The 12,030-nt window shown below is 38.1% G+C and overlaps 1 protein-coding gene across 7 annotated transcripts in view; it reads right to left on the bottom strand.

The window, feature by feature from the left end:
• Window positions 1-12,030, bottom strand: part of NEK1 (NIMA related kinase 1) — a 51,606-nt gene that overhangs the window by 3,136 nt on the left and 36,440 nt on the right. For all 7 annotated transcript variants that reach the window (XM_054823549.1, XM_054823546.1, XM_054823551.1 and 4 more), the window contains 9 exons: window positions 10,970-11,122; window positions 10,101-10,292; window positions 9,390-9,510; window positions 9,106-9,179; window positions 7,976-8,193; window positions 5,202-5,356; window positions 4,107-4,321; window positions 712-845; window positions 300-432 (listed from right to left, as the gene is read on the bottom strand). In XM_054823549.1, coding sequence (XP_054679524.1) covers window positions 300-432; window positions 712-845; window positions 4,107-4,321; window positions 5,202-5,356; window positions 7,976-8,193; window positions 9,106-9,179; window positions 9,390-9,510; window positions 10,101-10,292; window positions 10,970-11,122 — 1,395 coding nt within the window. The remainder of the gene's footprint in view (window positions 1-299; window positions 433-711; window positions 846-4,106; window positions 4,322-5,201; window positions 5,357-7,975; window positions 8,194-9,105; window positions 9,180-9,389; window positions 9,511-10,100; window positions 10,293-10,969; window positions 11,123-12,030) is intronic.

Below are 12,030 nucleotides of genomic sequence, written 5' to 3'. Positions count from 1 at the left end.
TTGAGAAGATGGAAGTCTAACTGTTTTACAGATGTTAAATAATTATATTGCACTTTTCATAAGGCAACTATTGTTGCAGTGGGCTGTACATGTACATACTGTTAAATGAGAGTGGTCAGCATGCTTAATCAAAGTTTGCCATGTTTTGTTGCAGGAATAAAGATACCCTTTGTGAAAAAAACACATTTTTATCAATTTAGCCAATCAATATAACAAATTAAAAGTATATTAGAACCTATCGTATATGACCAAGGAAGAAGATAAGACAAACCATAATTGCCAGGAAACAGTGAGATTACCTTCTTGGTAGGCTCCATCTGCCATTACTAGGTGAAGTATTTTGGCATACAGGTGTTTGTGTTCATTTCCAAGAATAGTCTGAACTATGGTTGAACAAATATCAATATTTTCATCTTCATCTTCATGTATAGCCTGGGAGAAAAGACAGTCCATGTTGCCAACACTGAAACAGGTATAGAATTAAATAGTTCCAATATATTAAATGCAATTCCTGGTTAAACCCAAAGCTCTCCTCTTTAATCCACTGGCATGGCATTTTCTCTGTTAATATTTTAGTGTGTCAAAACAGAATAAAAGACTAAAGAAATAAGTGCTGATTCTAGTCACACAATGCAATTAATTACTGGCACAGTAAACAGCCCCAGGTACTTGTTTCTTAAAATATTTTACACTTGAGGTCATTCCACAAACCTTTATTTTCTCATAAACTTCAATGAATTTATCAAAGCCTATTTCCCGCTCCAGGTTATATCTCAACTCTTCCAAATGACTGAAGATACTATCACATTCCTCACATTCACTGGCAATCTCTCCATCACTATTATCTAGAAAGAAAGAAAACAGTAAAAACTCCTCAGTTTTCTCACATTCTTAATGTTGTTTCTATGTCCCTAAACTTGATATCTACACACACTTCTAAACTTAATGAAAGCAGGTACACTCAGGAGCACTAGACCATGTTGGCAGATGTTCTGAACAACCTGCAAGGAAATAGGAACTGTCCCTTTCTTGACAGCAAAGAAATTCTGAATCTCAAATGGGAAGCATCTTGCTATCTCCCCTAAAACCCCGCTCTGATGGTTAGCCATAAAGGTATTCATACTGAAGGAAAACAAGGTATGGTCTTAAAGCAGGCTTTTATTTACCAATTGTATTGGGTTTACTTGGCCAGATTTTGGGGGGTGGGGGGCGGGGGTGGGTGTCTACAGGGGTGGCTTCTGTGAGAAGCTGCTAGAAGCTTCCCCCTGTGTCTGACAGAGCCAATGCCAGCCGGCTCCAAGACAGACCCACCGCTGGCCAAGGCTGAGCCCATCAGTGACAGTGGTAGCACCTCTGTGGTAACAGAGTTAAGAACAAGGAAAAAACTGCTGCAAAACCAGCAGCGGTGACAGAAGCAAGATGCGAGAGAAACAGCTCTGCAGACACCCAGGTCAGTGAAGAAAGAGGGGCAGGAAGTGCTCCAGGCGCTGGAGCAGAGATCCCCCTGCAGCCCGTGGTGAAGGCCATGGTGAAGCAGGCTGTCCCCCTGCAGCCCATGGAGGATGGTGGGGAGCAGAGGTTCCACCTGCAGCCCGTGGAGGACCCCATGCCAGAGCAAGTGGATGCCTGAAGGAGGCTGTGACCCTGTGGGAAGCCCGTGCTGGAGCAGGCTCCTGGCAGGACCTGTGGATCCACACAGAGGAGCCCAGGCTGGAGCAGGTTTGCTGGCAGGACTTGTGACCCCGTGGGGGACCCATGCTGGAGCAGTCTGCTCCTGAAGGACTGCACCCTGTGGAAGGGACCAACGTAGGAGCAGTTTATGAAGAAGCGCAGCCCGTGGGAAGGACTCATGTTGGAGAAGTGGAGGACTGTCTTCCAAGGGAGGGACCCCACACTGGAGCAGGGGCAGAGTGTGAGGAGTCCTCCCCCTGAGGAGGAAGGAGCAGCAGAGACATGTGATGAACTGACCACAACCCCCATTCCCTGTCCCCCTGAGGGGGGAAGAGGTAGAGGAATCGGGAATGAAGTTGAGCCCGGGAAGAAGGGAGGGGTGGGAGAAGGTGTTTTAAGATTTGGGTTTATTTCTCATTACTCTACTCTGATTTGAATGGTAATAAATTAAATTAATTTTCCCAAGTCTGTTTTGCCCGTGACGGTAATTGGTGAGTGATCTCTCCCTGCCCTTATCTGACCCATGAGCCTTTCATTATATTTTCTCTCCTCCGTCTAGCTGAGTGACAGAGCAGCTTTGATGGGCACCCGGCCTCCAGCCAGGGTCAACCTGCCACAGCAATGTTCGTAGGTCAAGTTCCATACAACCATTCTACATATATCTGCGGTGGAACTGATGCAGTGTTCAGTGGCTGTCCCACACTAGGGAAAAGAGCTCCTTAATGAAGCAGCTGTCTTCTGTCAGAAACTAAGGATGTGTATATTAAGAATCACTTATTTAATTTCTGCACCGAGATGCATCTTGTTCCATGGACTGAGTCTAAATCACCCAGTACTCATTTAGCTACAAGGTTCCTCATTCTTTTATCTGTGTATCTCCTTTGTGTAGCAAATTCAGCATGCCAATTGGTGCAATAAGATACATGAGAGAAATCAAGATGATTTTGCTTACAGGCTACAGAAACCTTACAAAGACGTTGGTAGCAGTCAAACATTAAGTAAGTTCAACAAGCAAAGGATCTATTTAAAAATACAAGATAGAATCCCTGTGTAAAATCCTATTATAAAATGCAAACTGCTTTTGCCCAAGAAAAATACTTGCTTAAATAAATATTTAGATTATGAAAGGACTTATCTACCCAGGGAAGAACATACAACTTTTTAGATTTCAGATCTTATATTATCAAATATTTTTTAAAAAATATATAGTATTGCCTGGTAGGTCACAGACTTCGTGAGTCAGTATTAAAACTACTACCTTCAATTCCTATATATGACTAGTGTAAGGTATAATACTGATCAAACCATATCCCTGTTTCAACTATCAACAGTCACATCAATAAGAAGTTATAACTGAAATAAAAAGAAAAGTTGTATATGGGTTAAAAACCCATTAGATGACTTCTAATCCTGTTTTTAACTTCTGGATCTTGAACAGATTTGGGCCTGTTCCCTTGAGTTTTGAAGGCCTTCCTCCCACCCCCAACAATGAAACCTGCAATTCTTACAAAATATCATGAATCTAGAAGGTGGGATGCTGACATCAAATGCCGTAACGCTTGCAGCAACACTGCAATCACAGAAATGAGTAGTATTGTATGTTATCAGTGTATAACATCAGCACTGTCAATAAATGAAAGAAGATGGTATTACTTAAGTTTTTTTTTTTTTACCTTAAAATACTTACTGGAATGTGTTATATAGATAATATTGTACAGGTATATTCACAGATTTTCAGTTTGTTTAAAATTGTCTTCACTAAACCAAAAATACGCAAAAGCTATGTTTTATATTAGGTATTGATTTTCTACATCTTTTTATATTTATTTCTAAATGCACTTTATTTTATGGCAGTAGTAAAATACTTATATTGCAACCAGAATTTAAAAAACAGACCTGAAACTTCACAACACCATTGTGTATAGCTAATGTAAAATGCTAAAAGCAGTAATACATTTTTGTGTCTCATTTTTAGTTTGACTGCATTAATAGCTATTTGTTAATAATTTCATGTTCCTTTTGACTGCCTGTTAAATTACTTAATTGTAATGCAAGCCAGATCCCAGATACTCCAGTCATGTCAATTGCTGTTTCTTTTTTATTCTTACACTGCAGTCATGAATTACTCAAAACATGATGGGCACAGAGTCTTTGATCTTCCCTGAAGACAAGTTTTATACAGCTAGAGAAAAAGTGACTTATAATCACTGCCTAACAAATAGCCAACAGTTAATTTGCAACATTGAATGTTGCTTAGATGTTGACCTTAACATTCAGAAAGTCTAAATATGATCTAATTTTTTTAAACTTATGCATAAAAAACTATTAATTAGAGCTTTATTTCATTACAAGTATACAATGCAAAAACATTATTCTGTGTTTGAATTGTTGCCATCAATAAATAACTTATAAAACAGGTATAAAAGAAATTATACCTGACTGCCATTCTTCATTAAGTGCACTTTCACTGCTGGGGTTATTTTCATCTCCTCCTTCATCCAGCTCTGTACCATTTGTTACGCACTCGATAACATTAGCCTTCAAAGTAGACTCCTCCTCTTCACTGAATTCCTCACTAGGCTGCTCCCTAAGCAATTGTTCCATTGAGGCCTGGAGTTCCTGCAAATCTGTATCTGTCTCCCCAAACATACTAAAAGAAAGTGACAGGAAGTTTATATAATTAATACTTTGTAAGTATTTTCCCCATAGGAAGAGCTCACTTCTTTTGTTAAACCAACAAACTGGAAAGCCAATGTGGCTGGAGGGGGGGGGGGGGGGAAGAAGACAGACACAGATCTTTGTGTCCTCAGTCCAACATGATTACAGCACTGATACCACTGCATCATGCAAGACACAGGGAATAAAGATGAACTTAACAGATACCAGATCATTTCGTAAAAAGATGATGACAGGTCCTCAATTCAACTTTGTTAGTAAGATAATTTCAAAACCTTTGTAGTCGTGCACTATTATAGAACCCTGGCAAGTATAACATTCCCAATCCAGAATAATATGTCTGGAGCAAAAAGAGATCTAGATCTCATCAGAATAGATACACCAGATGATTTTATCTCTACAGACTACCCACGCTGCAGGGAATAGTCAAGAGCCAGGGTCAGATTTTAAAGCCCCTGAAAGAATTTGGGGGACTTGAAGGACATCCCAATACAACAGTAGGAAAGATAGATAAGCGAGATTCCCAGAACACATGAAGAAAGAAAATATTCAAGAAATCTTTATTCCTAGAAGAGCAGTAGCCATCAACTTTGATCTACCTCAGCAGAAGGCAAGGCACAGAAGCCAGACTAAATTTGGAAAAGAAATCCAGACAGCTATTGTAACCAGTACATCCCATTAGCTTCTCAATTCTCTGGAATAAGACTCAAAGTAAATGGTGATTCAATACAGGATGTTTAAAATTTGAGTAAAAAACCCATGCTGGTATACTGTGTATGATTGTTAGTGTCTAACCAAAAATATTTTTGATCTAAGATGCCTGTTGAAATACTTGATAAACTTGATAAACTCACATATCCTCAGAATCAGAGGGTCCTTCTTTGGCTTGCTCATCTTCTGTATCATCTATTTCAAGATTATGCTGATGCTGCACATCTGCTACACTGGGAACATCAACTAAAGTTCTGTACAGTTTGTAAAGATCTGGGAGTGAACATGTTCTCAACATCTGCAAAGGTAAGAGAGAGCCTGTTGGTTACAATACCAAAGACAATCTGAGGTTACAAAATACAAAATGTCCTTTTTCATTTGAGGGTAAATTTCTAAAGAATGACGTGTCCAGCCTAGAAACTCTAAGTGTTGAAAATCTGACATCTTGAATTTTGCCTCTCAGCTAAAAGAAAGCATTCCTTCTGCCTTTATGGGTTACAGTGATTGAAAAAGCTTTAAGAACATCAGCTGACATACAGATTCTGTTTTTGTGCAATTTTTTTCATTACCTTGATAGCTATCTAAAGAAAATGAACATTGCAGTGGATAAATAATATATATATGCATTTGTTTACAATGTATGTATGTCAATCACAGTTTAGAACCATTTTAAGTAGCTGACAAAGGAATAGTTTTTGAAATGACATTTTATTATTTCTGTAGGTTGGTCACTGAAAATAGTAACTTTTGTTTATAGTGTATTTCAAGGCAGTTCCATAGTATTAGGAAGACATTCATTACAAGAAGTATTACAAAGAAGTTCAAATTACAACAGTAATTTGTTGCAATGGAAATAAAGCAACATGGAAACAAAGTAACTGTTTGCTCAGTGATCTACCAGATCTCTCTCTTAAGAAGTCTAAGAATTCCAAAAGAATACTAAATATTCACCACAGTATTAATAAAACAAAAAACAAGGCCTAATCTGCACTAAGAAATTTTACCAATAAGCCTCACCTTCCTTCAGCATAGCTCTGAAAACATGCATGTTCAGTGTTTGCTCCTAATGAACCTCCCTAAATTTTAATGAAAAAACCAGTTCCTCAGCTGCAATTTACACCGGCACAGTGTATTCATACACGTGCTCAAATATCAAATCTCTGTCAGCATATGGCCAGAATAGTATTGCCGAAGGAGTAACCACCCTTTTCGACCACCACTACCAAAGTGAAGAAACAATTAGAAGACTGACTTTACCCCATCATTTGAAAGTTTCCAGGTATTTTGAAAAATACTTCTTTTCCTATTAGCCTTCTGTTAGCATACAGACCTGCCTGCAGATAGGACACTAACTCTGTCTGCCCTGCTCCCTGCTAAAGGTGTCCTTAGTCTCCGGGTAAGAGCTGGAGCAGAGGTATATTTGGGAAATTCCAGAAAGTTACATTTGCAGATACTGCAAAGAAGTACTGAACATCCTCTTGTTGCAACCAAATGAGGAAAGGAAATGTGTTGCTCTCATCAAGTTTACTGCAGCAGTAACACCACCACATCTGTTGCTTTTCTCCAAGTTCTCTGCTATTATATAGAGCTTATCTGGTACTGCGTTAACAATTCTGTGACAAACGGTTCTGGCCAAAACACATGCCAAATATCCAGGAACAACTGACACACTGAAACAGTTCATATTGATACACTGAAGAACTTCCTTATAAAGCATATCCATTACTTTCTAAATCTGATAAGGGTACAAAGAATGTTCATCTTCCCCCTACTCACAAGTTACCTTTTCTGTAGCCATTGTCTAACTGCCAGATAAACAGCTTCATAAACTAGGGAAGGTAATGACAGACAAACTCTTGAGGAATCAAAATTAGAGTCACAAATCTGTTTCTGTGAATATAAGGATCTGTGAAAACAGATGCAAGCTCGTCAAGAAGCCTTATTTTCCCACAGATGCAAACAGCGCTATTCCTGATATTATGTGTACTAGCAATGCATCAACCAATAGATATTATTCAATGTTCAATTAATCATTAACAGTGCAACTTCTTTTATGCACTCTCAAAAAAAGGCTGGGAGTCAAAAGATGAAGCATTCTTCCTTATCTGGCATTCCACCACCTAGGAAATCCTTTACTACATATTGACTGAATGCAATGCAAGTGTCCAAGTTTCCACAGAACCATTGTCACCATTGTTTGTCCAAAAAGTAGCTACTCTTTTATGCACTTTCCACTTTAGAACCCAGGCAAGTATTGCACGTAATTTAAGAAGCCTGTTTCATCTACTAGTTCCATAACTATTCTTAAAATATTTTAAATTTGTATCAAAATGACATTCCACTGTCCTTTGCTCATTTTATGCGCTGCCACTCAACTCTATGTAGCTGGTCAGGAAACACCTTCAAGAAAGCAGTTGGTTCCATTCACTCTTCTGCAGTCTTCCTGCTTCACAGCCAGAACCCGCACTAGCTGGTTAAATCCTACAGGAAAAAACCCAATCGCTTGGTTGCCAGAAATGACAAGGTACCTTTACTGATCTGTTCAGTGTTTATGTTTACGATGGCAAGGTAGCAATAAGTCTGAAAAACTGCACAAAGGGGAGAAAGCAGGTAGGGGAAGTTAGGAATTTCCTCAAGAACTCCCTCAGTTATGTCTCAGAGAAGTGGTGGCATTTCTCCACAAACACACGGCCATAGAATGCCAAATGGCAAAACCAGAGACTCTCACTGTAGCGCAAGTCCTGCTGATACAACGAGCACAGTGCAGTCACGCTGCAGGGCAGACATGGCTAGGCAAATACAAACACTTGCTGAAACAGTTATGCCATCTGGTTTGGCCTCATTCAGTCTCAATAAGAAAATAAAAATAATACTGCTACAGAAAAACAAGTATTCCTTTTGAGTTTTTTAAACTTGCCTTTGGGTCGTTTGCATCAAAAAGCCCTGTAGAAAGTCCAATCAACAGTGAACTTTTGCCTTTATGTTTTGCTGGTGATATGGAACGTGAACGAGGTACAAAAGGCTCCTCCTGTGAAGACTGAGCTGACAGAACTGGTGAGGCTGTTGGTACAGCTGTGGGCTGTATTACCCTCTGGAATAAGGGTTCAGGTTGCACAGAGTCACTGGAACAAGTTTCTGATGTGGTAAAAGAAAGTCCGTTACAAATCTAAATAGATTAAAAACCCCAAAGTCTTAAGCAAAAGGTAACTAAAGTGAATAAACCTAACTCATTTCTGTTGTGCAACTGAAGGGGAAAATAGATAGTGCTGTAAAAGTATTAAAATGTCTTTGGATTATTTTAGTAAATACATTATAATATGAACTTTCAACTTTTTGAGAATATACAGCCCTCAGCTATAGCCTGTTCTGTTCTCATGCCTTCTAGTTTCTCGTTACCCAGTTCATGCCTGAAATTATAGTGTCATCCATTTTCATCTGTTGCTTCTTGCCTTAAACTAGATTTCTTCAAAGTTACCTCAACATAATCCATGCAAACACTGGAAATAAAACCCTCAGTTTGCTTAAGACACCCAAATATCACCAATGATATCTGACAGTATTGCCAATGTATTTTCTATTCTACTGTAAAATATGCAGACCTTCAGAAGTTACTTCAAAGATCTCCAAGAGCAAGCAATTCTTCTATGCAATAAAGATAATATTTTATCATTAGCAGCTACTTAAAACATTATTTTTCCCAAGCTGCAGCTTAATATTGAGATGTCTATAAACAAAGCAATACTTTTATTAAGTACTTTTAAAAAGGTTGCAACATTCAGAAACTTGACAGTCACTTTTAAGTATCAGTGTGGGCCACTGCCCTGTTCATCTATACATAGCGTAGCTTTGTTGTTACACGTTTTCTTCCAAACTGGCAAAAATAACAATTTGTCTTCCTAATCCATAAGAAATTTGCTTTTTCGAAGTATGAATTAAAAAAGAAAAACAGAAAATCTGCTCTTTCAAGGTTAGTGAAGAAGTGAGAAAGGATGGCTCAAGTATTCCATGCTGCAGCTACAATAAACAAAACAAGAGACTTCAACTAACCTGGAGCTTCCTTTTGTGGCTGCACCTTGTCAAGTGCTAGTTTCTCAGAAGCTGCCTCATTGTCATGTTGTGACCTATTATAAAATACCACATCCAGGGGAAACACCATGTAAAAATATTCATTAGTCTACTGGAAACCATCACCAAGTGCAGTAAAACTAACATGGCAGACAAGCAATGAAGCTTTAGCTAAGCTTAACATTTTAATTGATGTGTCTAAACCCTACCCAGTTAAAGCTAGTTGTTTGAACTGGAAAGAGGGATAAGAAGAAGAGAGTACTTACTTATCCTCTTTCTCTTTTACCCACACTTCATTAACAGCGATGGGAAATTCCTTACTCTCCTTACTCTGGTGCTTTTTATCTTCTGTTTCTTCCAACATCTCTGCTTCCAAATCATCAGGCTCTAAAATTAATAAAGCCACATACCTTATTAAAAATTAATCCCAATCAAACAAAATGACAGAGGAGAGACTACGCATCTTGAGATTACACTTAAGTCCTTCAGCTTTAATAATTTTCTGCATTTTGCAGAAACAACTGAAGTTTTGCAACCCCAGAGTGAAAAGTTTGTTTCTGATACAAGAAAAGTATCTTAAAGCTCCAACAAACTATGTCTTCTAAAAACCTCAGTAGCATTCCCCCAGACATCAGCAGAGTGCTGGTATCATATAGGGGAAAAGATTCCAACACAATTGATGGGGTGAAACAAGGGAAAAAAAACCCCAAACACAACCAAAAATTTGAAGCACTTTAGAATTCCACTTGTACTTTAGAGAGTTTTCTATAAGCCACAAAAATGTTTCTGGAAATTTACAAAATATGTTAGTGAATCAAATTACAACACAGGCATAGAAAGCACTTGGTCCTACTTCAAAGGTGGTACTAAAAAGCTGCACATTACTTATGGAAAGATACAAAACTATACAGGATCATGACTTCCCTCACTGCATTGGAAAACAGACTGTAATTAGAATTACTAATGAAATAACTTACCATCCAGCATAACAGGTTGGTTCTGCACCTGGCTAGGTCCAGCTCTTTGAGATTCTTCTGGTATAGTCATGTCAGACTCTGGGACACCAATCGGTACTGAAGACTGAGCTCCAACAGTAGGAAGAGCTTTCTCTTCCTTCTCCTCTTTTACAATTACAGACTGATGATCTCCTTCAAGAAGTTCTGCAGTACCTAACACAAAATTATTCCATTATTTAAACAGTGCTTTAACAGTTTGATAATAAACTACAATGTGACTACAAGGTAAGTTAGGAATTTTTGTTTCATTAAAGGAAAACAGAATAGAAAAGTTTGCATGCTTTTATTATAACTATCATGAAGAAGAAAACAAGAAATATTAAAATTTGAATTTTACTTGCTACATTATCATTAGTACAAGTTTATACTTGGAATAAACATAAGTCCTTTAGTCCTTGGAAAGGACAAAAAGCAGGAGCTGACCAGAAAAAAAAATAATCCACTGATACAGCCACATGCTAACAAGAAGGCTATAGGACGTATGTAATACAATATATAGGACCTATGTAATACAGTATTCAGTTGACGACATCCTGTTAAAAATCAGACTGTTTTCTATCAAAAGTGCAAGACTCTTCAACAAAGTGAAGATCCTTCCCCTTCCGTACACCCTTCTTAATTTCTTACCACTTCACTGAGTTTGAAATATTTTTGTGTCTTCCAGTATCAGCTTGTGCTGACATTTAGAACATTTAGAACTGAGGCAACACCCAGAAAGCAAGAGTGAGGATAGAACATGCTTCTGTGACTTCAAAATTGTTCTCAGTAAACAAACCGGCAATCTGGTACTTCCTACACTTGCAGCGCAGGTAATTAACAGCTGTGGTTACCATTTATTACATCTAGTTCCTCGAGTAGGTCAGTTTGCAGCTGCAACTCTGCTTCTCCTAGGATCTTCAGGACTGAATCAGTAGGGCTTTTGCCCCAGACTTTCCTGTGGGGTTCACCAATATCTAATCTAATTACTTCCCCCAGAGTTTGTCCTGTTGGGACACAAACACAAATAGAGAAACTTTTAGAAATTACAAACTTTTATTCACTTTCTATGTAATGAACAAACAAACAACCTCCACAAAAGTAAAACCTACAAAGCCAGACTCACGCCACCTTTACCCCAAGTCAGACAGCCTACAGACTGTCCTCAAAAGTCTAAAGGTTTTCTTCTGCCAATTCCATTTAATAACTGGAGTTATTCAGCGCCAGTTACCATCTGCAACTTAATAGCAGCAGGAGATCTTTTCAGCAATTCAGGCACTCCAAAAGAAAACTACGAGAAACGTTTAAAATTGCCATGAGATGGTCTTAACTTTACCTGAAATGGGAAACTAGAAAGTCTCTTGTCCTGCTATCCTTTGACGTTTGTTTCTGTTATTTCTCCAAGGAAAACAGAGGATATCAAGCAACAAAGAAGAATAGAGCAAGAGACGAAGTCTCTTTATGTAATATCCTAGTCGTGTAACACTGCTATGCTATGAAGTAAGTCTGTCACATTCTCCATGATTATTTATTTCTACAACGTGAAACAGACCCTTAGTAAGACATATTGAAACCAAGAAAAAGGTCTTCCACCCAAAAGACCAGGCAAGGCAGACAGAAAATTTAAAAAGACAGGCTTGATTTAGAAAAAAAGAAGAAAAGCTAAGATTGATGAAGGGCGCGATAAAAGTAACAGATATAAATGGAGAAAACCCTCAGTTTTTATTGTTTTACTGATAACATAAAAGGATTTTGAAGTGAAATAAGAAACTTTCATATATTTTAAGTGTTTTTATTCTTTCTGTTAAATTAGTGCCTATTTAAGAAACAATTACAAAGAAAGCTCAAAGAAAGTAACCATGCATTTAATCAGGTAACTATTTGCTGAAATTATGAAATTATTTGTCGAGTCTCC

This window comes from Grus americana, chromosome 4 (genome assembly GCF_028858705.1).
Source record: "Grus americana isolate bGruAme1 chromosome 4, bGruAme1.mat, whole genome shotgun sequence".
Classification (NCBI taxonomy): domain Eukaryota; kingdom Metazoa; phylum Chordata; class Aves; order Gruiformes; family Gruidae; genus Grus; species Grus americana.
This window is presented reverse-complemented; position numbering and strand designations above follow the sequence as displayed.